The sequence below is a fragment of the Syngnathus leptorhynchus genome, chromosome 1 (assembly GCF_054491065.1).
Source record: "Syngnathus leptorhynchus isolate UIUO chromosome 1, UIUO_Slep, whole genome shotgun sequence".
NCBI classification, from domain to species: domain Eukaryota; kingdom Metazoa; phylum Chordata; class Actinopteri; order Syngnathiformes; family Syngnathidae; genus Syngnathus; species Syngnathus leptorhynchus.
The window spans coordinates 16,279,762-16,302,261 of NC_141195.1; the positions used below are offsets into that span (position 1 = coordinate 16,279,762).

A 22,500-nucleotide genomic window follows, 5' to 3' on the forward strand; every position below is an offset into this window, starting at 1 on the left:
ATTTGCAAATATTATATCAGGGAAGGAGCAAGTAGAGCACAAAAATGAAAGAAGAAAGAGTAGAGAAAAAAGCAAAGCCCAGAAATGCAAAAGAAAAAAGTTCTAAACTTATTTGAATGTCACCGTCAGTTGCTTTTTCTACAAGGGAAGCGAAACAAATGATTGAATGAATTTGTCCTCAAAATTTCAAAATGTGCTCAATCAGTGTGAAATGTTGGCCTTGCATGATTGACAAAAGGCGGATACACCAGTTTATTATACCTTCTTCCATCTAACGCAAGAGTATTTAATTAACCAACCTGTCACTTAACGTCAATGACGCACTGATATTTTGTACAGTACAGTGAATAATATCTATCAAGCATATTTTGCACTGAACTCATAAAACACAATTGTGCCACGGCCAAATGGTTGTGAATTTCATTATTAATTGTGATATTTGATATTTGAAGCCAAGCTATTAGCCAGAGGCAAACTCACCCAGAAAATTCTGGTTGAAGAGTGACTCCACTGGGATTCATACTGTGTTGTTCAACAAATGATCACCATTAAATATAAACATGTCTGCATTAAGACAAGAAATGTATCCCAGTATATCGAGATGCAAGGCATGCAAAGCATGAAGTTTGTGAAAGCCTTAAAATTCAGCAAACTTGTTCTGCCACTTTTTAATTTAGGCAGCTTTTTTTTTTTTTTTTTTTCGCTGCTGTGCATGATGGGAACGTGTCAGACTGGTTTTGCTGCCCGGCGAGTCAACAAGAGCATAATCAAATAACCTGGAGAAAGAGAGAGAGAACATTATCTGCTCCTCCCTTCCTTGCCAAATCCTTGCATTTATCCTCTGAAGCACATTTGAGATGGGATTACATGGTAATATCAGACACTACAAGAGATTTATTACATTTACATGATCTATTTAGTTAATAACTTTCTTGCCATTTGAAACAGAGGATATGAAGAGTTTGTTGCCCTGTCACACACATGACTAGCAGTCATGGGTTTGCGCGAACTCTTTGGCCCATCGTCACATGCGCACATTATTTAATCATGCACACACTCACACACACAATCAGTGATACATACAACGTTATCAAAAATGTTTTTTTCCCCAAATCTGAATTTTAATCTAGGAATGGATTGGGAAAGCATGTTGTCGTCCCCCTGCCCCCCCCAAAACATAATTGACCCGCTCTGTGACCTTCTGTAACTGTGCCATTGTTACCCTACGTATTTTTAGTTGTCAAAAGGATTTGATTGGAGCCAGTCTTTCTTAACTCTGGATAATTTAGTCTACGATCAACATCATGCATGTTGTTTTTTTAATGCACGCGCGTGTGTGCGTGTGTGTGTGTGTGTGTGTGTGTGGGGGGGGGGGGGGGGGGGGTTCTGGAATACAATAAAATCTGCAGTAAAACACCCAACTTGCATGGTCCACAAAAAAAGATAAGGCAGCAACTGGACGTCCCCCAAAAGAAAAATCAGGTGTGTGAAGCGGATGTGAAAGCCTACTCATTTGCCAGTTCATTTGCGTATTTAAAATTTAAAATGTAAACAGTTGAATAACATTAAAGAGTTGAGGTTGTGAGTTTAGGATGAAAGCATGAGCTTTGTTTTGTTTTGCTTTATACACACGACAGCTTTGCTCTCAACCGACCCTGGAAGTCTCTTGACAGCCTTGCCTATTGTTACCTCCTGATAAAGACACCGCCTCCTATCTAGAACCAACCAATCAAATAGAGAAAAGGGGTGGAGCCACATGAAATGCCAGCCAATTACGTCCTAGCTTTTAGATGCGCGGAGGTACAGAGCCATTGGGCACTATATTGCCTACCCGCTTGGTGTCAAGTGGACCATCAGTCTTTGGAGTTGAGCTTCTTCCGTCAATATTTTTTAAAAAAAATATATTAATTACATTATTTTGTGCCACCTTTCAAATCGTGAAATTACAACTGTCAAAGGCGTTTTTTGTTGTGGCTCTCATCCGCTCCACCACAGCCTGTATCGACCTTCAATTTGATCAGCGAGGCTTGAATAGACATTTTATTTATTTATTATTCACGGTTTTATTATTAGATTTTTTTTCAAGATATTGTTGTTTAGCTACAGTGGCGACAAGAATGGGACTTTCGTTTCGCTGCTTCTTGCTGCTTTCCCTTTTAACTCTGTCAGTCTGTACGGATTTCCTCCTGGATATTAACAAAGCCTCCGGACGGACACTTTTACGAGATTCAAACCGAGCCAAGCAATCCGCGTTCGCCGGTTGGCGTCATAGTGTGAAGAAAAGGAGCGCCCCGGCGGACGTTTCTTGCGACGCTCTTCGAGGATATGAGGGCAAGTTGGGCAACAACACGCACCGTGTAAGTTACCAGCCGCGCTCCAGTTACACTGTGGACGGCCCAGGTAGGCAGGTACACTAATTGGCCCTGTAACAGCGGGCTGGATTGCAGGTGTCGAACGGAATGCGTGGGTAACGCAATATAGCAGTACAGCGAAATCCCTAAAATAGCCTCTCAGGTGCATGTACAATTGTACACAACTTAATTGTTGTCTGAAATGCAAGTGATGATCACAAGTGTTAGAAAATTTCGCTATTTCTTCTAATTGTATTGTCAGTAGAGAAAAATGTGTCAAAAGGAAGCTAAGAAACAGTCTACTGTCTACTAAACAGTCTAAAACAATGGCTAGAATGAAGGTGCCGAACAGTAAAGGTTAACAAAAATATCAATATTGCAAACCGTCATATTGTATTAATATCGCAAAAGGTTTGCCATGGAAGCCAAGGTTCAGGAATACTAAATGGTGACATGATTGCCCGCTACAGAACTCTAATGCAGTACAGAACTGTACTACTTGTGAGAGAAAGTATTAAATTGTGATATATCAAACTGTATCAATAATAGAATGTCCATTTATACAAATCTGCCCCTCAAATGGTGGCTGGAATGGAGGTGCTGAACACTGTGGGTTGGATTATATAGCTGTATCGCAATACTGATAAATCATAGTTTTTAAAATAGCAGGAAGACCAATTGGCTTTAAAAAGGCAACTGGATTGCAGGTGCAAAACTGTATGGATGAAATATATTTATATTTTGTACTGTATCAAATCAATTCACCAATGTCTAATTTAGCTTTCCTGGATCTCAGCTACTAATTGACTTTAAAATGGCGGCTGGATTGCAGATGGAATAAGATATAGCTTCACTATTTCTTGGGCTCGTTATAGCCTGACTAAATGAAGCTCCTCCCATCTTGTTATACAAACTGTCAAAACCGTCCTCCATATATCTGACCTATTTGTGTGTTGTTTGCAAAATTATGTCAGTTCTGGAAATGGTCCACCTTTTGTTCTGCAAAACCTTTTTGCTCAACATCACTACAACAATGATGTGATAGTGGGTGATGCCATGGAATGGCTACAAAGCATTTGCTTGTCATTTCGCCTTCTGTTGTGTTGTGGGCCAAATGGCCCCATATGAACTCTCCTGTTTGTTCCTCTTGAACAACAAAAGGAAGAATTACTTATCTGAGACACATACTGTGTTCCTGTGTCGCATGTCTCGAATTATTTGTGTAAGATTTCATCTCAACAGTTGTATCGTGAGTGTACAATGTTGGGAAAGTGTAACCCGCTATACTCGCTGCACTGCTCTCAACCGGTTTTGCCTCTTTGGCGTTCTGTTGTTGGTTGTTCCACTGATCTACGTTGCGTCGTTTGCTCGAAACCTTTTTGAAGCTGAGAGCTACTTTTTGGAATATATTTTTTAAAATGACACATTTGCTCAAATTATCTTGAATAATCCTCTTAGTATATAATATTGTTAATAATTAATTATGTTCATTTATGGAAAGTCGCAGATCTTGTTTATGATTTCTCACAATAACAAAATTATGACTATGAGGGCTAATTATGTGGTTCTTGGGTGGGATACATGGGGGCCGTGTTAGTGAATCCTGCTCTAAACTATCTGCCTGACTGGAAAGGAGCATAAGGAAGTGAGTGGCCTTGTGACAGACTGTGTGCTAGTTATTAGTTAATTAGTTTCTTCCCGGTTTGAAGACATCCAAAAGTCGTGGTTCGTATTTAAACATTTCAAAAGCAGTCATTTATCTACGTTGGAAACATTTGATACTTAACATGTGCGTAAAGATATTAAAGGCGCACAAGAAAAAAGAACAATTTAGTGAGCTAATATGGTTGCACAAGCGTGCACATTTTTTTAATAACATATTACATTCAAACTCAGGTTAAATGGGGGTCAACATTTAAAGTGCCTCTGATTAGCCCCAAATAAATTTCAGATGTTCTAATCGGATTTTCCTTCCCTAACAATGACATTAGAAAAACCCCGAATTTGAAACATCACTCTGAACACCATCTATGACCAGAAAGCGTGTGGTTTAAAAACTCTTGGAGATGATGAGGAACAAAACAGTCGGGCCAGGAAACTGCGCAATTGTGCTGAAGCCCAATCCGTCGCCAGTTGCATCCCTTGCACCATCCCCTCAGGCAACTTTGAACATGTGCATGCAAAATAGTGTCTCGTGTGGAAATTTTAAGTTAACATGAATATTTACACCAGTTGGAACCTGTTATAGTCTTATCACTAACCTGGTTAATTCAGAGGAAAAGTTCTAAAAAAAAAAAAAAAAGAGGCTTTGAGTCCCTGTTCTTGTTCATTTCTGTTTTGGTCTGAAAACATGTTTTTGTTTTTTAGCATACTTTCAATGACCTGAGTGGATCAGTGTCACTGGCTTGGGTTGGAGATGGCACGGGGGTAAGTCTTACATCACAAATTATTATTATTTTACTGTGTGTAGCTTGTATACTTACTTTATATTATTTGCCCGACGATACAGTGCTACCTTGACAGTCCACATTCAAAGCAAAATATAAAATCCACGCAATGTTTTAAAGAACATTTGAATATTATTAACTGTCATACATATAAGTCTAACATTTATCAGATTTTTATCGATTAGTTTGCGTTTATACCTAGATATTGATATCTATTTTTCGGTGGTTTACATACAGTTAAAAGAATGGCCTTCTGCCGTGCATTGTTAGCATGAACAACATGGCTACAGTCAATGTTGATAGCTTAATGACTTGTCTGTTTCTTCGTGGGAATAAGTCGCTCGTCCTTTCTTTTGTGCTTTGAAAAATGCTCACTAGAGGGATCAGATAAATTGCTCAGCAAATTTGTTACAATCGCCATCAAACCTAACAATTGAACTCTTAACTAATGGATAAAATGAATGAATCTCACAGCTTTAATCCATTCTATGTCTCCCTCTTGTGACAGGTCATCCTAGCTTTGACCACATTTCAGGTTCCCTTCTTTATGATCAACCTAGGACAATCGAAACTCTATCGAAGGTATTTGTGGCGCTGTCCCATCTGATGTCAGACACGGCGAGTTGCTCTCTGATTTGACACTGATGTCATTTCTTCCAGCGAGGACTACGGTAAATCCTTCGAGGATGTCACCGACCTCATTAACAACACCTTCATTCGATCAGAGTTTGGCATTGCTACCGGCCCTGAGAATTCTGGCAAAGTGAGTCAAATGCACTTGTAATCTTTTTGGATTTACTAATCTGGATTTTGTACGGCAATGCGGCAGGTCATCTTGACCGGCGAGGTGTCCGGTATTCACCGCTCTCGGGTCTTTGTCTCAAGCGACTTTGGAAAGAGTTTCACCCACCAGGAGCTGCCCTTCAACCAACACTCGGTCCTCTCGTACAATCCTGAGAATTCCAACGTGCTGCTGGGCCTCAGCGACAAAGTAAGCAAACAATAGTCGCCTGGTTTAAAGAAGACATTGACACCTGAAAACCTTTTGTAACTGAGGAAAAATCCAGAATATGTCGTTCAACACATATAGATTAAAACTTGCCCTAATTAATTTGGTATCTCTGACCTACATTCTTGTTTTTTTATTGCGGCGCCAGCAATAACTTCTGCTTGTCAATAATCAGTCAAGTATTGACACAGAGTACATTTATTAACACAGTCCAAGTTTGTTAAGGTTCATTGCTTTGAAGTCAAATGGCTTAAGCTTGTTGTTGTTGTTTTTTTTGGTCCTCAGAAAGAGCTGTGGCTGACTGAAGATTTTGGCCACAATTGGAAAAAGATCTACAACTCAGTGTGCTTGGTGAAATGGTGAGAGACTCTCATTTTGTCAAAGAGCCAACTCACTTTTAAGTAACAAATAGTCCAAACATTTTCCAGATCATTTTTGAATAAAGGCCACTAACAAAACATTGCCTTAGTTTAATTCCACATTTGATGGTTGGAAAGTCACTTCTGGTCAACAACTGGGATACAGCATATTCCAAAGTCCAGCATAATATGTGAACTTTTCTGTTCATTTGGATGAGGCAGAAGTAAATATGTTCTAAAATGCTATTCTATTCACTTTCCTGTGCACACAACTGTTGATATATAAGATGTAGTTCATGCCCTAGTTCATCCAACTTGATGACTCTCATTACTAATGTGAGACAAACAAGTTCACATCAACTCTCCGGGGGTTTTCCTTGCCGCTCCAGCGGCTCCACCTCTGCAGTAAAAGTCAGCTGGCAAGCAAACTTGAGTTGTTTTTTAGAGGCACTTCCTTGTACACACAGCAACAGTCGAAAACAAATATTTAGGAAGGGCCCGTCTCGTATGTTGCATGGTACTCGAGGCATACCGTGTTCTATTTGTCTAAATCAACCCACAACCATTGTTCCTTCCTTGCCGCAGCACACTTTTGTTTCTCATACTTAATTAAAAGCCTGTTTCTCTTTTAATTCCAGGGGGACAGGAAATACCATCTTTTTTTCTGCCATTCGCAATGGATCCTGTAGTAAGTGTTCCAAACCGTCAATGATTAAACACTTCATTAATGCCTCACTGCTACCAGTTGTTTCTAGCGTACAGGTTTCAGGACGAAATTGACCTTTTGCTGTTATTCAGATGATCACGGAGCACTGGAACTCATGAGGACGACTAATTTCGGGAAAACAATCAAGACCGTCGCTACTAAGATCTACTCCTTCGGCCTCGGCGGTCGCTTCCTGTTTGCTTCCGTGATGACGGGCAAGGTTGGTATGCGGCTAATAATAATCAGGATAAATTATTATCATGATTATTATTATCATAAAATGAAAAGGATTGCACATAAATGTTAAATAAAAAGATGGAAGTGTGTGTGTGTGAGATGTCATGGAATGTCTAAGATTTACTTCTGTGTGAAAATTGTTGCCTCATGGGACCTAATGGATGTTGGACCATCATTGCTATTGTTCTCAACTCATGTCAGCTCTGGTGTTACTTTGCAGGCCACTGAGAGGATGCTCCATGTGTCGGTGGACCAAGGCGACACTTGGAACATGGCCCAATTGCCTGCCATCGGTTTCGAGCAGTTCTATTCCATCTTGGGAGCGAGCGATGATATGGTTTTCATGCACGTGGACGAGCCAGAAGGTCGGTCCAGTAACCTGACACTTTGATCTTAACAATAGGTGATGGTTACATGACCTGTATATGTTTCTTCAGATGATGGCCTCGGGACCATTTACGTGTCAGATGACCGGGGCACCGTCTTCTCCAAGTCACTGGAGAACCACCTTTACACCACCACAGGGGGCGACACTGACTTCACCAACATCACCTCCCTGCGAGGAGTTTTTATCACCAGCGTCCTGGATAAAGGTAGCTCTCATCATGTGTCTCCAACAAAGGTCCCCTGAGCCTTAGCTTCATGGGGTCTGCAAAACAACAAAGAAATGACATCGTTTCAAAATGTTGTTTCAGACAGCAAGTCTGTGAGGTCTGTCGTGACCCATGACATGGGAGGGGAGTGGACTTACTTGCAGAAGCCTGCCAACATCAAGTGTGACGTGCAAAATGTAAGCCTTTTTATGGGGAGGGGAATGAAGGTTTTTCATTTCCAAAAGTTATTTTCAATAAAAAGGAGATTTTTTTTTTTTTAGGAATAATTTCCAAAATAGCTGTTATTTTGGAAAAACTTGTATCAACCACCCAGAGCTCAATACCACTTGAATTATTATAATTCTTGACATATTTGTTGAAGCAGTAGAAAGGATTATTAGCATTTCCACTTAAGATCCAATCTGTTTTGAGCTAATCGTTTGTGTTTGACAGAAAAACTGGCCAATTTGCGAGTTTGCCAATCTCGCTGACTGTATTTACATATGTTTGATTTAATTTCAGCAGTCACAGTGGATTTCGGAGGTCCTCTTCCCATGTATTAATGCTACTTTGTCTCTGTTGGAACAGTGCAATCTCCATATCCATGCGTCATACAGTACCGCATTGAAGCTCAATGTCCCTATGCTGCCCCTGAGCGAACCAAATGCTGTGGGCTTAATATTAGCTCATGGTAATTACACTTTCAAATCAGTTTCCATGACATATTTGATTTTTGATGCTTAAATGGACATTTATGGGCTTATCTTTGCAGGGAGTGTCGGCAATTCCATCTCTGCGATGACCCCCGACGTGTTCGTGTCTGATGACGGAGGCTATACGTGGATGAATGCACTGAACGGCCCGCATCATTATGCCATTCTGGACTCGGGTGGGCTGCTCGTAGCTGTGGAGCACACCCCCGAAGAACCGGTGGACAAGATCAAGTGAGTGTTGCTGTAGCAAAAATGTCTTGTTTATGTTTTCTGAGTTTGTCCACGCTCTTTCACAGATTCTCTACGGATGAAGGACAGTGCTGGCACACGTACACGTTCACCGAGGAGCCTATAATCTTCACCGGACTGGCGTCGGAACCGGGCGCCCGCTCCATGAACGTCAGCATCTGGGGCTACAAAAGCGGCATCCTCAGCCAGCATTGGGTCTCCATTACTATCGACTTTCGGGATCTCCTCACTAGAGATTGTGAGTGGCGGGCTCCATTCTTGATTGTGCCCACACAAAATGGAAAAAAATCACACATCTGGTTTTGAATCTGAAAAGAATGTGGAAATCACGGATATACAACTGGAACACTGAGCATGAAAAAGAGAATTTGGGGGCCACTATGTAACTTTTTGTGTTTGTTGACTTTTTCTGTAGGTGCGGATGCCGATTACGTGCAGTGGTTGGCCCACTCGGATGACATCAGCGACCCCAACAACGGCTGCATCCTGGGCTACAAGGAAACATTCCTGCGTCTCCGTAAGGATTCTGTTTGCTGGAACGGACGAGATTATTTGGTCAGCACGCAGCCGACTCCTTGCCCATGCACTTTGGACGACTTCCTTTGGTAAGACGGAAGACGCATTGATTAGGAGCATTTAGTGTTTACATTAAAAATTTGGTAAGGGCACATTTATGAATGGATGAATTCATTGAGATACTGTAGCATTTGTTGGCTTTGAGGCCTCTTTTGTGATGTCCTTTCCTTGTTGATCCAGTGACTTTGGGTTTTACCGCAAAGAGAATAGCTCCGAGTGTGTGGAGGAGCCAGACATGAAAGGCAAAGTGCTGGAGTTCTGTCTGCACGGTCGAGAAGAACAACTGCGGACTCAAGGGTAAAAAAAAAAACCTTGCTTGACCTCAATTCAGACAGCATCAAAAAAAAAAAATGTTCGTCTAGAGTGAGGAGCCGAGTGTTTAATCTATTTGATTCATACGTTGGAATTTACATTCCTCGCAAAAAAAATTAGGGATATTGGGCTTTCAGATGAAATTTCAGGATTAACCTAAAATGTTGTATGTCTAATAATTAGATATGTCAAAATTGTGTTTTTTGATTTATTTTTTAGTTTTCCTTCCATAATATTTGTATCCTTATTTAATCTCGCACGTGTCATATATGTTAAAACTATTCAACTTTCTCTCTACAGCTACAGGAAAATCCCCGGTGATAAATGTGAGAGAGGTACGATTCCTGTGCGCAATGAGATTGACCTGAGTGTGCATTGTGTGAGTGATCTGCTCAACTCGGAGATCCAGGTCAGTACAGGTTCTAGCTTCCTTTCTTTTTTCAAGTGTCCTTCATTTATGTTTTTCTTTCTTCTTCTTTGCATTCTTTTTTTGTCTTTTCTGTTGTCTTTTTGCTCAATTTTTTGATAGGGGAAGTCAAGCCCCAAATTTACTTTTTGTGTGGCTAAATTCACCCGTTTCGCTCCATCTCGAGCGGCCATTTTTCAACATTTTGTCAACTAAAACTATGATGTCATTTTAAGTGGGTGAATTTTGCTGCTTAACTCATATTCTACAAACGCAACATTAATCAGAATGTGACGTTTTGACAAATGTGGCCGATTTCCCCTTTAAGGCTGTCAATTGTCACGTTATAATTATTATTTTGTTCCAGAAACAAGGCCACCACTCCTCTACATCTGTGGTCGTCGTGATAACGATCATAATCATGCTACTGAGCATCGCCGCCGGAGTCGTCTTCATCAAGAAATACGTCTGTGGTGGCAGGTTCGCGTGAAATTAAATCTCTTTTTGCGTAGCAAATGTGTGTCTTATGCATGTTAAATTTACTGCTAGTGGGAATGAGTGTATATTTTCATTGAGAGAATTTCCACAAAGTGATACTTTTCTGCCATCTTTTAGGCCTACATATTTAACGTAGCATGTATGGAGAGGTATTAACAAATCATATTGACTATATGTGCCCTAAGATTGAAAGGTCCATCGTATGCCAATGTGTACTTTGACATTGACAAGCAACTCGTTTATTTGTATGCAACGGATAGATGTGGAACATGTGGCTTGTGTTCTGTGCAGGTTCTTGGTCCACAGATACTCAGTGCTGCAGCAACATGTCAATGAAAACACAGCAGAGAGTGCGGACGACAGGTTGGATGAGCAACTAGAGAGCAACCACCGCGTCAACGGAAAGATCGACTTTCACGACGACTCTGACGAGGTAGGCTGACGCGGGCGCGGCTCGGTCAGCAACTAGTTATTGCTTTGTGTCGATCAACATATCTATGATTGTTTTAGTAACACGATCGGTTTGGTGATAATAATCTTGATATATTTTCCGATTGTTTCATCTCAAATAATTTTCCCATTTTTTTATATTTCAGGACATGTTGCAGTAGCAGGTAGAATGAGTCCAATCATCTATTTCATCTGTTTCTGACTTCGCACTTTGGCGAACAGACACTCCGACCATCGCGCTACTTCTTCCTTTGGCTTGAACTTTGTTCTGGTATATGTCTTCTTCCTAACTTTAATGAATGTACGTGCTCAGAAGTGAGGAGAAATTGGTCTGGAAGGAAATGTATAAGATTTTCTACCTTTTTAAGCAAGAAGCACAACTCCAAGCTTCCATTTGATAGCAATAAGATGTACATACTTATTTCCATGCATGTCAGTCGCGTCCATGATGTAAATATAGCTCCAGATGCTGTGCTTGATAAATGAAGGCAAAATTTCATCTTTCTCCAAGTTGGACTACAAGCCTCAAAGTTTCTCATAATGATCAGTTATCCAAGAGTATATTAAATAGAGCTCATCTTCAATAAGGTCATGTTAGGGTGAGTCTGTTTTTGCTGATTGTGTGAGAGGCGGATTACAACTTGGACTGGCCGCCGTTCAATCAGAGGGCACATGGAGACAATCAATGGACTGTTTAGAATGTCCTGGAGCTTTTTGAGCCTTACTTTTGATGTAAAAAAAAATATTGGGTTCTTGAACCTTAGATGTCCAGAACCCTTTGTGGTCCAGGAACCTTGGATGGCAATTGCAATGCTTTTACATAATATTTGAACATGGTGAATTGACTTAACAGATCAGCACATTTAACCAAATATGTGTGACTACGAATAGGACTTTCTTTTTCAAACGTGAACTGGTTTTATCAAAATGGATTGCTAACATAAAGCTTGACTATGAAACACTTGGAAATGGCAAAAAATGTGTCGGCTAACCAGTCGTCGGCTAGCGCAGAGAGCTAACGCAGCAGTCTATATCTCATGACGTACGTGACAAACAAACCAGGCAGGCAGACTGACGGTCCAAACAAAAGCTGTTTGAGTCCTGACAAAATGAGCATCTTTTAGAATGGTGCAACTTGAAGGCAGTACTGTTTGGAGTTTTAATAGCACAAAATAAACAAAATGAACATCTTTTAGAATGGCGCAACTTGAAGGCAGTACTGTATTTGTAGTTTTAATTGCACAAAACAAAGTGAAGTTATAATCACAAGTTGTTTTGTACTCCAAAACAAATTGCTATGCAGCTCATCAGTGGCTACAACACGAGTTGGGATATCATCCATGGATTTTGTGTAGGTAATTCGTCAGCAGTCGCTGACAACATGAGCAATTTAATGTTGGAAATGTTGTAAATAAGTTTGTTTTCCTTGTAACTTGGATGTACGTTTATACTGTAGATTCATATATTGATACAGATGGCATCTTGATGGATGCTTATTTCTTTTCGCAATATTAAAGTGAGTTTCCAGGTGTCTCGGTAGCAACTCTCCACTATTCTAAGAATAATCAATGAGAGCAGAACTATCTAAATTAGTTAGTTACACTGTGACATCACAATCCAACTAATTTTTGAAGGGCTCAGTTGCAAACATATTTGGAAATAATCAGCTAACAAAAGATCAACTTTAATTTGACAGTTGATGGGTGGGCAAGCACTCCAGACACCAAACTATTTGTATACATAATGTTTAAATAGTCAATGTATGTAATGTCCCATTGAAATGTTTTTTGTTGTTGTTGTTGTTCCTTCTCCTTGAGGCATTTGCACTTCTCATACCTTTTTTCTATTTATTTGTGCTTTGCATGTTCAGAGTGTGGTGTGGATCTTATTTGAATTAATTTTTGCCTTTTGGCTGAAGTCACTTTTTAACATTTAGACTTTTTTTTTTGGATTACCGTGATTTGGATGACTCTGAATCTACACAGACAAACATTTTTTAGCAAAGAAATTATTTCTAAACTGAGGTGACGCGATTAGGCCAAAATGGAATGCGATGCAATTGCATTCTTCTCGTGATCTATAAATGAGGTATGATTGATTAAGGGTTCATTGTAAATATGCAATCTTTGTATCTGCTGTTTGTATCATTTCAGACAATTTTATCCTTGGGTTTGCCAATAAATTTCTGTTTCTCTGCTTGTGACTACTGCTTAACTTTTTTTTTTTTTTTAAACGTTGAGGTTAGAATGTCAGGTTGGCTCTTGGCTAGCAGTCTCTTGTGGCCCATTTGCAAAATGAATTGTCCACCACTGCTCTACAGTAATATCGTAAAGCAACCTATTACTTTCACATTCAATGAATGTGGTATGAATGGTAATAAATATATTAGTTTGGGAAATAATCTGCCCAACACTGCTTATTATTCAGAAAGCAATCTTGTAATGTATTTTACTTGTCTTTTATTAGATGGACTACATTCAAATCTTTTGCATCAATAGATTCTGTACAAAAAATGGCCGTTGCAATCAAAAAAGTCATTCCCAACCTGCAGCACAGGTTCAGCTTTAGTGCCCTGAAACTTCTCGAGCTCTTCCTCAGAAAACACTCGTCCATCCCAAGTCTCGTCTTCCGCCTCTGCCAGATCGGCATTGGCTGAGTCGTCCTGTCCCGGCCAAGATGTTGTCGCTACGGCATCTTTGTGGGATTTTGGCGGCACCACCGGAACGGTAACGAGCGCAGAAGCTTTGTCTTTATCTGTGCTTCCAGTCACAGGAACCAAAGCGGCTTCTGGATTTCTGGTAGGCAAGAACTGGCGTAGCGAGCGGCCTGCGAGCAGAGCTGATTGACTTTGCTCTGTCCTGGTCTCACCCAATGCCGAACGCTGAAGCATGGACATCACCTTAGTGTAGGATTACAAAGTGGTGAAATAATTCCAGTGAATTTCCATGTAATGTTATCATGAGAAACAGAGAAATTGACCAAATAAATAAGTTTGGGCACTTGGAAGTTATGGCTCCACTGTTTGAAATCTTGTTATTCACACTTATCAAAAAAATATATAGTTTCTGCACACATTTTAAGTTCCCTTGTCCCTCAGTTTGGTTATTTTTTACTAATGAATTCCCATGAACTTTTTGAACTTTAAAAATTTCCACAATTTTGCAACCTTACCTTTGCATCCTGCTCTGCTTTCCTCTGAGGCGTCGGGCCGAACTTGGTGCGGAGCACCCTCTGGATCACTTCGGGACTGACTGAGAAGCCTTCAGATAGCTGTCCAATTGTCCACTCTTCTGGATGCTCTCGCTTTAGAAACCTATCATTTGGATATATGTATACTGAATTTCTTAATGTAAATGTAATGTCAAATATCCTGATACGTATCGTCTTGAAGGCCATACTTCACAATACATATTGTCTGGTGATGATGATGATGGCAATAACCAGCCCTGGCATACCTGATGGTCTCCATGGCCTCCCAAGTCAAGGTCCTCTCTGGAGCCCCGGATGGTGTCATCTTCCTGTGCAATTTGTTGTATTTGATCATCTTCTGCTTCCTCTTATTCTCTCTGGCAAAATACAAACAAAACAATAGAATGAACAGAATTTCATATTAAACAATGTAACAACTTTATACGTATTCCCGTGTGGGTGACTAGCCGAGTTCTGCTTCAACTTTGACAATAGCAGAAGTAGTAGTGTTCATCATTAAAATGTACGGCCATGATTCATATAAATCATAATTACAAGTGGAAAACATGACATTTCAGAAGCAGCCTTACTCCAACACAACGTTGAGTTTGTCCTCGACCTCCTTCATGATATCGTCTTCATCATCATCAGATTCATTTCTGCGGGATCCGTATTGCTCTCCGCGTGTCCTCCCCACACGCCTACTGCTGCTGGCATAACGACAAAACGCCGTGGGAGGACGAAGCGGCGGCGCCGCCACCTTGGGGATGCACGCTGACGGGGTCGCTACTGCTCCAACCCACCGGGAGAGCACATAGAAACGTCCGGCGGTCATGGCGCCTATGGGTCGCAGACGTGCGAGTCTTGTCGGTTGGAAGTTGGAAGAAGTTTCGCGTTCTTGTAGTTGATCAACAGATTAAGGTGACAACAATATCCAATTTGATGATATTGCAGCCGTGACCTCTGACCTACTCGAAGCATTTCCTGTTTTTGTACGGCAAGAGTATTTGGACAAATTACATGTGCGCAAGGAAGAGGCGACGTCTTCCGGGCGCGCTCAGGGCACTGGATTAAATCCCTCCCATTTTCACCTCCCTCCTCTCTCCCTCCCTCCCCCAGTGCGGGGTTGCTTCATTTGCGGCCATTTTGTTCGCTCACTTTGTTGATTGGGCTTTAGCAAGCTGTACTGGAGCCAATCAGAGGGAAACCGGACAGCGGCGAGCACACGGTAAGGGAGAGCCGATTGAAGGCATTGGGTAACTGTCAGCACGGATTGGTTTGCCGCGGACCAACCAAATGACTAACCCGACAAAGTGCACAAAAATCGAATGACGGCCGTACGTTTTGGGGCCTGTGCTCAAATTCGCGGGACACCATCGTTTCGTGCTTCGGTCGGGCAAGCTAACTATTTAGCTTGCTAGTGCAAACAAAGGAACGGTGGGGAATGGCTTCGTTTGCCACCCTTGAACGACTTCCAGCCGTATATAGCGGACTAATGCAAATGACTTCCAGTCCACCCTCGTGATAAAACTCCTTCAAATAGCCCGTCAACCAGGCCCCAATATTAGCGTTATTTACTCCCCCACCCCCTTGTTGAGTTAGCTAAGGCGCCATGTCGCCCCGCTATCAAAATAACAAAAAAGAATTGCATCATGCCGAATTGGTCCTGTTTTCTCTTTTCATAAGAATCTCCTGGGTATGCACACGTTTTCCGTTTATTTTCACTTGGACATTTTTTTTGCTAAATTGTGGAAATATATTTATAATTTTACTATAATAAAGCCACATTTCCCCCTTGTTTTGAAAATATATAGTTTGACTTCAGTGACTACCCATTTGTAAATAAATACAACTATATATTAATAATTTCCTCCTGTTGGCTAAATGGCATATGCAGGTACACAGATATGGATAGATTATTCAGAGACCTAATTTGTATTAAAACCTTTAGGTTGTTACCATGTATGAATTTCTGTTTCAATTTACTGTTTTCATTGTCATTGTGGTTATCCCATTGCCATATGTGAAGCGCTTTGTTACCGCTGCAGCTGTTATGAAATGTGGTATATAAATAAAACCTTATTGTATTGTATCGCCCACTGCCCATGGTCACAGTCATGTGTATCATAAATTGAAAGTAACAAAAATGAAATGCATCTAATAATCTCATGGCTGAGTGAAATACTGTTCCCTCTCCCTGACTGTGTGCGTTTCTGTTGAAGAACGGCTATGGAGCAGTACACGGCTGCCACCACGGCGACTGGAGAGCAGATTGTAGTGCAGACTACCAATGGACAGATCCAACAGCAGGTGAGTTCTCAATTGCTTTTGTCTCTAGGGGAGCTCACACCACCACAACACATTTAATGTTTGACATCCCAACCACATGTACTGGGAAAACGTGCAGAATGGGAGCCTAGTGATTTGATTCTGAAACATATGTGACCATGGCGCTGAAATTGATTCTAAAGAAGCAAACATGATTTGATCCCCGTCATTTTTCTTGTATGTCAACTTTTATCAATTAGAAATTCCACGTTGTTTAGATGTTGGACTATGATATATTTAGTTATGAATGTTTAATACACTGTTGTGTTTTTTTTCTGGGTGAGTTTAAAATATTCTCATGTCTTTGAATGGGCCTTGCATTTGGTGCTGACAGTCATGTCATTGTTGCTGTTATGATCCTTTCTGTTTTAAAGATGAACCCCATCAGGTGGAGTATATTACAAGCGATAAGAGAAATTGTCAAGTCTGGCTTGATGCAGTTATTGCACGAGAAGGTTATGCCACCAAATATTATGTTATTCACTTGAAGTTCATTTAACAATATCAGTTCCAATACTTTTGGCTAGTTGAAAAGAAGATCGCTTCAAAAAAGTTGCATTTCTGAACTTTTTTTCTGACATTCATTTTTTTGATCTGAAATTCAAATGTCTTGGGTGTGCAACTAAAAACAATGCATGAAACTTCACCCAAGTTTAAAATAGAACTGCTAATGTCATTTTCAATGTGAACACCATGCACACAAAACAGTAGCAGGTCCAGCTATGGATATTTTGTATCCAAGTGTTGTGAAAAGCAAAATAGACTCCAGATTGTCCTTTTTTGGGGGGCCGTTCCAACTTGAAGGCAGCTCTACTGTGTTGTTTAGAAGAAGAAAAAAAAAAAAAAAAATGAAGTTGCCTTGTGGTGACTTGCCCGCAGGCCCAGGGCACAGTGACCGCTGTGCAGCTGCAAACGGAGGCGCCCGTGGTGACCGCCTCGGGCCAGCAGGTGCAGACACTCCAGGTAGTGGTGTATTGGCCACCCTGTGTCGGTGGCGTATGCCTCACATATGACTCCATATTTGCTGTTTGGGATCTTATGACCATAATAATAAATACATCCAGAAGTTTAAGGGTCCTATTTTAGTCAGCTGGCGCCTATAACGTTATTGCCGTAACGTCACAAGTCGTGTCTAGCGTGTTTGGGGCCGTGTTGAGTAAAAACGGGTGTGTCGGCATTTTTTGTACAGGGTCTGGTCACAGTCAAACACACAGCGACATGAACCAATTGGTGAAAAGCATTCTGTTGAAGAATTAATGCCTTCAGGGCCATCCGCTGCTGGGATTTTAATGACTGTTTCTGGTCATTTCAAACTAACACTACTGAATAAATGTATCGTCTCTCCCGCCACCATTTGGAATGTTATGAGGATCGACTTCTACCCCGAAAGAGTGACTTGAATGAATCCCTTGCATGTTGTTTCAAGAAAACCCCTACAAAAAGGTCGTAATGCTTATTTTCAATTCGAAAATATTCGGGCTTGAGCGTTAAGATCTTATGATACTAATTCTGAGAAAAATTGTAAAAAAAAAAAAAATCCTCAGACTTTTGTTTTTTGCCGATAAAAATGTTAGCCAAAAAATGTCAGATTTCTTTTATGATAAGAGCTAAAATAAGTCTAAAATGCCATGCAGCAAATTTGGAGCCCTATGCGTTTACATACAACAGTTTGGGCCGATTGCTTGTATTTTCATGAAGCATCTGACCCGCGGCATGCATCTCCCAGCTGTCTGAATTCACTGCATGCTGCTCACTCAGCACAGCGTCTCGTGTGGCGTTTTCCCGTGCTGTCACTTTGTGCCATGACTTGTTTGCTGGTGTTGAAAACATCTACAAAGGGTTTTTGGTTCTTCGTGATCACAAGTGAATTGCATGAATTCATTGTCATAGTCCACACAGCAGGAACCTTCATTGAGTTTTTTCACTTTTTGTTTTCTAGTTGTAGTTCAAATGTTCTGTGTGGCAAGGTAGAGAGTTTATAAACACAAACTCGGGCTGTATTCTGCTTGATTTGAATTACTGTGATCAGGTGGGCAAGGACAGTCTATTACAATTTTTTTTTTTCAATGTGGTGTTGATATTGATATCCATGATAGTTTTTCCTCACTCATTGCTGTAGGACATATATATATATTTTTTTAATCATTTCATCTGTATTTGCCACGAGCTTGTACACTCATTGTTTTATGTGTCTTTTGCCTATCAAGTTATTGTTGCTACTGAATGTTTGCCAAACAGTCAACCCTCGCTATTGGCAGAGGTGAGGGGCCAAGATGCACCGCAATGAGTAAAAAATTTCAAAGTATAGTCTCAGGAAAATGTCCATACAATTTTACAACCCTAGCTATGTTTGTCTGGAGGTGACGCAATTGGCGAGGGCTGACTGTACATCAAATAATTCTCAGGCTAGAAGACGAAAAGAGTCTGTCCTTCATGTGAAATCAGTAAAGCTTGCTGTGCTGCTGTGACAATGGTGGTCCTCACATGCAGGTGCAGGGGCAGCCTCTGATGGTCCAGGTGAGCGGCGGGCAGCTCATCACGTCATCCGGACAGCCCATCATGGTGCAGGCCATGTCAGGGGGCCAGGGTCAGACCATTATGCAGGTTCCTGTGTCTGGGGCTCAGGGATTGCAACAGGTGAGGCGTGAAACTCGCGTGTTTGCATTCTGTGTACTGATGTAGTGTGTGTTTGTAGATTCAATTGGTGCAGCCTGGCCAGATCCAGCTGCAAGGTGGTCAAACTCTGCAGCTCCAGGGTCAGCAGGGCCAGCCTCAGCAGATCATCATCCAGCAACCCCAGACGGCCATCACCGCTGGACAGAACCAGGTGTTAAATATTGGCCAACAAAGTGTAAGAGATTTATGACACATTTTTACCACTAACTTATGGCATTCTTGTATTAACATTCCGGTAAGGATCAAGAATTACAGTGCACTTACATGCCACTTAGAAAATTCTGGTTGAAATCACTAAATTCAAAAGTCAAGTAAAATGTTTTAAAATTGAACTTTCGAACTTTTTCTAAAATCTCAAAAGAACTTCAGATGCTAGCCTAGATTCAAACCAAGTACCTTAGTTCTATGAATCTGTGAGGAAACATTGCTTATCATTTGTCCAGTGTGCTGCATCAAATCCAATTTCTAAAAAGGAATCAAATCTATTGAATGTATTTTCCCTGCAGGGTCAGCAGATCAGTGTGCAAGGTCAACAAGTGGCTCAGACAGCTGATGGACAGACTATTGTCTACCAGCCAGTCAATGCAGATGGAACTGTCCTACAGCAGGGTAAACAGAGGCACATAACACAGACACTAGCCAATCGTAGTGCAGGTTTTTTTTTTTTAATGCTTTTTCGGTAAATTGTGGGGATACCACTTGGTGTTGTATCACTGGTAGATATATCTCTGTGTCATCTTCATACTTCATAATAGCTCTTCTGATTAATGGCACACTATGTAAGCACCAGATGAAAATAGATTACGTCTCATGTAAACAGGTGACTTGGGAAACACACTTGCACAGTAGTTTTCGAAAACAGTTTGTCTTTACATTCTTATTTATTCATATTTAATCAAATACTAATAAATACAAATGGGTAAATCTCGTAACCATAAAAACAGTTTTGGGGGAGGGCTGGATTAATTATCGGCATTCCAATACCTAATGGGAATATTGATTCGCTATACGTACAGCTACAAGTAAATTGAGATGGAAAAAGAGTGGGGGATACATGAGAGGTTGATTCTTTATTTGCCCTCTGCTTGTAAGTTTTCTAAAAGGAGGGTGTGTGTGTGTTTGTTAGGAATGATCACAATTCCCGCCGCCAGCTTGGCGGGCGCCCAGATCGTACAGGCAGGAGGTGCCAACACCAACACCACCAATAGCCAAGGCACTGTGACCGTCACCCTGCCCGTCTCTGGCAACATGGTCAATGCAGGTGGAATGGTCATGGTAAGACCCAATGTTGAGGTACCCAGCATCTTATTGCGTTTGTTTTTGTTATCAATTAATCATACACACTGCTTGGAAGTGTAATTTTTTAATTTTTCTTTTTTGCTTCCTCAATCTAAATAACTCAATCGATGCGTTAGGACCCAAATGAAGTACTGCAACATTTTCTAAATTGAAGAATATAATTGTACCCTCTGAAGAATACAATTGTACCGTTCTTGACCAGATGGTGCCGGGAGGTGGCACAGTGCCCACAATGCAACGGATTCCTCTGCCAGGCGCCGAGATGCTGGAGGAGGAGCCCCTCTATGTGAACGCCAAGCAGTACCACCGCATCCTAAAGCGAAGGCAGGCCCGCGCCAAGCTGGAGGCTGAGGGCAAGATCCCCAAAGAGAGGAGGGTAAGGCTCATTTGTCATCATGCTGGTTAGACGGCGTCGGTTAGAAAATCCAATGCAAGCTCTTGTTTTTACTCTCAGAAATACCTGCACGAGTCTCGCCACCGTCACGCTATGCAGCGTAAACGAGGTGATGGAGGGCGGTTCTTCTCACCCAAGGAAAAGGAAGAAATGGCCTTGGCATTGGCACAGGTAAGAAGCTTGTCGGGCCTTCCGGCGAAGTTGGGGTCAATCGTGGTCGACCGTGGCCGAAATGAATGCGCGCTCGTGATTTGGGTGGCCGGTCAATCGCAGCGTGTCTACCGTAGACCTTTTCACCATGACGTTACATGTATTTCTGGATGCCAGCAGATGAACAAACCCTGCATCTCCTTTGACCAAGGCAGGGCAATTGATGACTCTCGTCACCTTATCTACTGCCATAGTTTGTATTGTGCAGATTTAGATTTAAGGGGACTGATTTGACACTTAAATGGAAGAGCTGATGTAGCTTGCAGACGAGTTTTTGAAATTATTCAAAGACATTGCAATCAAAACATTTTATACACAAATGGCACTTGAGTAAAATTACTAGTACCTTACTTAACAGAGCTCAAACGTTTGCCAGAACGGCAACTACACGACCGCTGTCAGTTAAACAAAAAAGGATATTTAGTAACCATAAGTGGCCGATGTTATTTTTATTGCATAACGTCATCCTCAAAGGGTTTGGGGGGGGGGGGGGGGGGGGGCTTGTTTCTATTTTGGTCTCCTTGTGCTATAAATAACCAATGTTTCTCTTCACAGCAACAGCAGGAAGTGGCACAGGCGGCAGCCGACGAAACGGTGGCTCAGATGATCAGAGTGTCGTAGCATGACTCAGGTTGACCCTTCATCATGTTTACCAGCTCGTCTTATTTGTCACTCTGAGCTTCCGGCTAACAGGCCAGCAGCAGCAGCAGCAGCAGCTGCCCTCTTTTCTGGAATTTCTCATTCTCTTTTCGTGTGTGTAGTTGAAAAAAAAAAATCCTTCTTCTGGATAAATATTTCTCACTGCAATATTCTCCCTGACAAAAGTTATGGCTACGCCGTTTTGTCGTTTGTAAAACTATTGTTTTAAGATGAAATGCTTTCTTTGGCCAAACACTTAGCACCTACTATTTATTTCCCACCCAGACTAAGTCATGGTTACACCAAGTCTACTTCGTTCAATGCTGATAATGAATGAGTCATGACGTTTAACTGGTACAGCCTTTTTTTTTGGGGGGGGGGGGGGGGGTGTCTGAACTTGTTAATGCATGTTCTGGTTTTCCTTTGTTTCGAGTTTTCCCCTCACACCCCCCAAAAAACATTTGTGAAAATATTGTATATTAATCATGTTTCCCCTCCCCTACTGTACTTTAGCTTGCCAGCTTTTTGGAACAATGTATACAATGTTGTTAGGATTTCTGTTTATAGGGAAAACGTTCTATCCACACGTGTTTGACTTGTATATTTTTATTCATTAAATGAAGCAATGTTGTGTTTTTTTACATAAACAGTTTATAAAAAAATAATTGATTGAATGTCTATTTAATTAAACTGGAGTCGGTCTCATGTGGTTCCTTGTACTGTTGTGCAAAATTTTTTACAGGTGCTATTTATTGCTTTTTTCTTAAAGATGCATTAGCCTATTTTCTGTATTATGTTTTTAGTTGTGATTATTCAACTTGTAGTTCACAATCACCTCTGGTTCACGATCACTGTGGTG

At 41.2% G+C, this 22,500-nt stretch overlaps 3 protein-coding genes across 9 annotated transcripts; 2 read left to right on the forward strand and 1 right to left on the reverse strand.

Annotated features, from left to right (window-relative positions):
* The first annotated feature begins 1,809 nt into the window (after positions 1 to 1,809).
* On the forward strand, positions 1,810 to 13,109 carry sort1b (sortilin 1b). Of its 3 annotated transcripts, none has more exons than XM_085906140.1 (20): positions 1,810 to 2,357; positions 4,719 to 4,778; positions 5,307 to 5,380; positions 5,459 to 5,561; positions 5,628 to 5,789; positions 6,093 to 6,166; positions 6,805 to 6,854; positions 6,965 to 7,092; positions 7,330 to 7,474; positions 7,547 to 7,702; positions 7,805 to 7,899; positions 8,291 to 8,393; positions 8,475 to 8,646; positions 8,712 to 8,902; positions 9,080 to 9,269; positions 9,421 to 9,537; positions 9,853 to 9,961; positions 10,326 to 10,438; positions 10,748 to 10,889; positions 11,053 to 13,109. In XM_085906140.1, exons 1-20 carry the CDS (start codon positions 2,118 to 2,120, stop codon positions 11,065 to 11,067), a joined length of 2,439 nt encoding a protein of 812 aa, XP_085762266.1. In that variant the 5' UTR covers positions 1,810 to 2,117; the 3' UTR covers positions 11,068 to 13,109. The 3 variants fall into 3 exon arrangements, with proteins under 3 accessions (XP_085762266.1, XP_085762275.1, XP_085762284.1); XM_085906149.1 differs by having other exon boundaries at positions 2,340 to 2,400; XM_085906158.1 differs by lacking the exon at positions 1,810 to 2,357 and adding an exon at positions 3,317 to 3,996.
* A 245-nt stretch (positions 13,110 to 13,354) lies between these two features.
* ngrn (neugrin, neurite outgrowth associated) lies at positions 13,355 to 15,127 on the reverse strand. Its single transcript, XM_085906214.1, has 4 exons — positions 14,686 to 15,127; positions 14,362 to 14,472; positions 14,078 to 14,219; positions 13,355 to 13,805 (listed from the first exon to the last, which is right to left on the reverse strand). Exons 1-4 carry the CDS (start codon positions 14,928 to 14,930, stop codon positions 13,398 to 13,400), a joined length of 906 nt encoding a protein of 301 aa, XP_085762340.1. The 5' UTR covers positions 14,931 to 15,127; the 3' UTR covers positions 13,355 to 13,397.
* Positions 15,128 to 15,138: 11 nt separating this feature from the next.
* nfyal (nuclear transcription factor Y, alpha, like) lies at positions 15,139 to 22,223 on the forward strand. 5 transcript variants are annotated; one of them, XM_085906201.1, is made up of 10 exons: positions 15,139 to 15,323; positions 16,318 to 16,405; positions 17,303 to 17,389; positions 18,914 to 19,060; positions 19,119 to 19,250; positions 19,606 to 19,708; positions 20,226 to 20,392; positions 20,601 to 20,774; positions 20,853 to 20,963; positions 21,558 to 22,223. In XM_085906201.1, exons 2-10 carry the CDS (start codon positions 16,325 to 16,327, stop codon positions 21,621 to 21,623), a joined length of 1,068 nt encoding a protein of 355 aa, XP_085762327.1. In that variant the 5' UTR covers positions 15,139 to 15,323; positions 16,318 to 16,324; the 3' UTR covers positions 21,624 to 22,223. The 5 variants fall into 5 exon arrangements, with proteins under 5 accessions (XP_085762327.1, XP_085762296.1, XP_085762313.1 ...); XM_085906170.1 differs by lacking the exon at positions 17,303 to 17,389 and having other exon boundaries at positions 15,149 to 15,323; positions 19,119 to 19,274; XM_085906187.1 differs by lacking the exon at positions 17,303 to 17,389 and having other exon boundaries at positions 15,150 to 15,323.
* The last annotated feature ends 277 nt before the right edge of the window (positions 22,224 to 22,500 follow it).

Coding starts and splice junctions, on each gene's coding strand:
- sort1b (XM_085906140.1), top strand. CDS start 2,118: ATGGGACTTTCGTTTCGCTGCTTCTTGCTGCTTTCCCTTTTAACTCTG. Junction 4,779..5,306: donor GGGTTGGAGATGGCACGGGG/GTAAGTCTTACA, acceptor CTCTTGTGACAG/GTCATCCTAGCTTTGACCAC. Junction 8,394..8,474: donor GGGCTTAATATTAGCTCATG/GTAATTACACTT, acceptor TTATCTTTGCAG/GGAGTGTCGGCAATTCCATC.
- ngrn (XM_085906214.1), bottom strand. CDS start 14,930: ATGACCGCCGGACGTTTCTATGTGCTCTCCCGGTGGGTTGGAGCAGTA. Junction 14,220..14,361: donor GAGGCCATGGAGACCATCAG/GTATGCCAGGGC, acceptor TCCAAATGATAG/GTTTCTAAAGCGAGAGCATC. Junction 13,806..14,077: donor AAGCAGAGCAGGATGCAAAG/GTAAGGTTGCAA, acceptor TCCTACACTAAG/GTGATGTCCATGCTTCAGCG.
- nfyal (XM_085906201.1), top strand. CDS start 16,325: ATGGAGCAGTACACGGCTGCCACCACGGCGACTGGAGAGCAGATTGTA. Junction 16,406..17,302: donor ATGGACAGATCCAACAGCAG/GTGAGTTCTCAA, acceptor ACTTGCCCGCAG/GCCCAGGGCACAGTGACCGC. Junction 17,390..18,913: donor AGGTGCAGACACTCCAGGTA/GTGGTGTATTGG, acceptor CCTCACATGCAG/GTGCAGGGGCAGCCTCTGAT.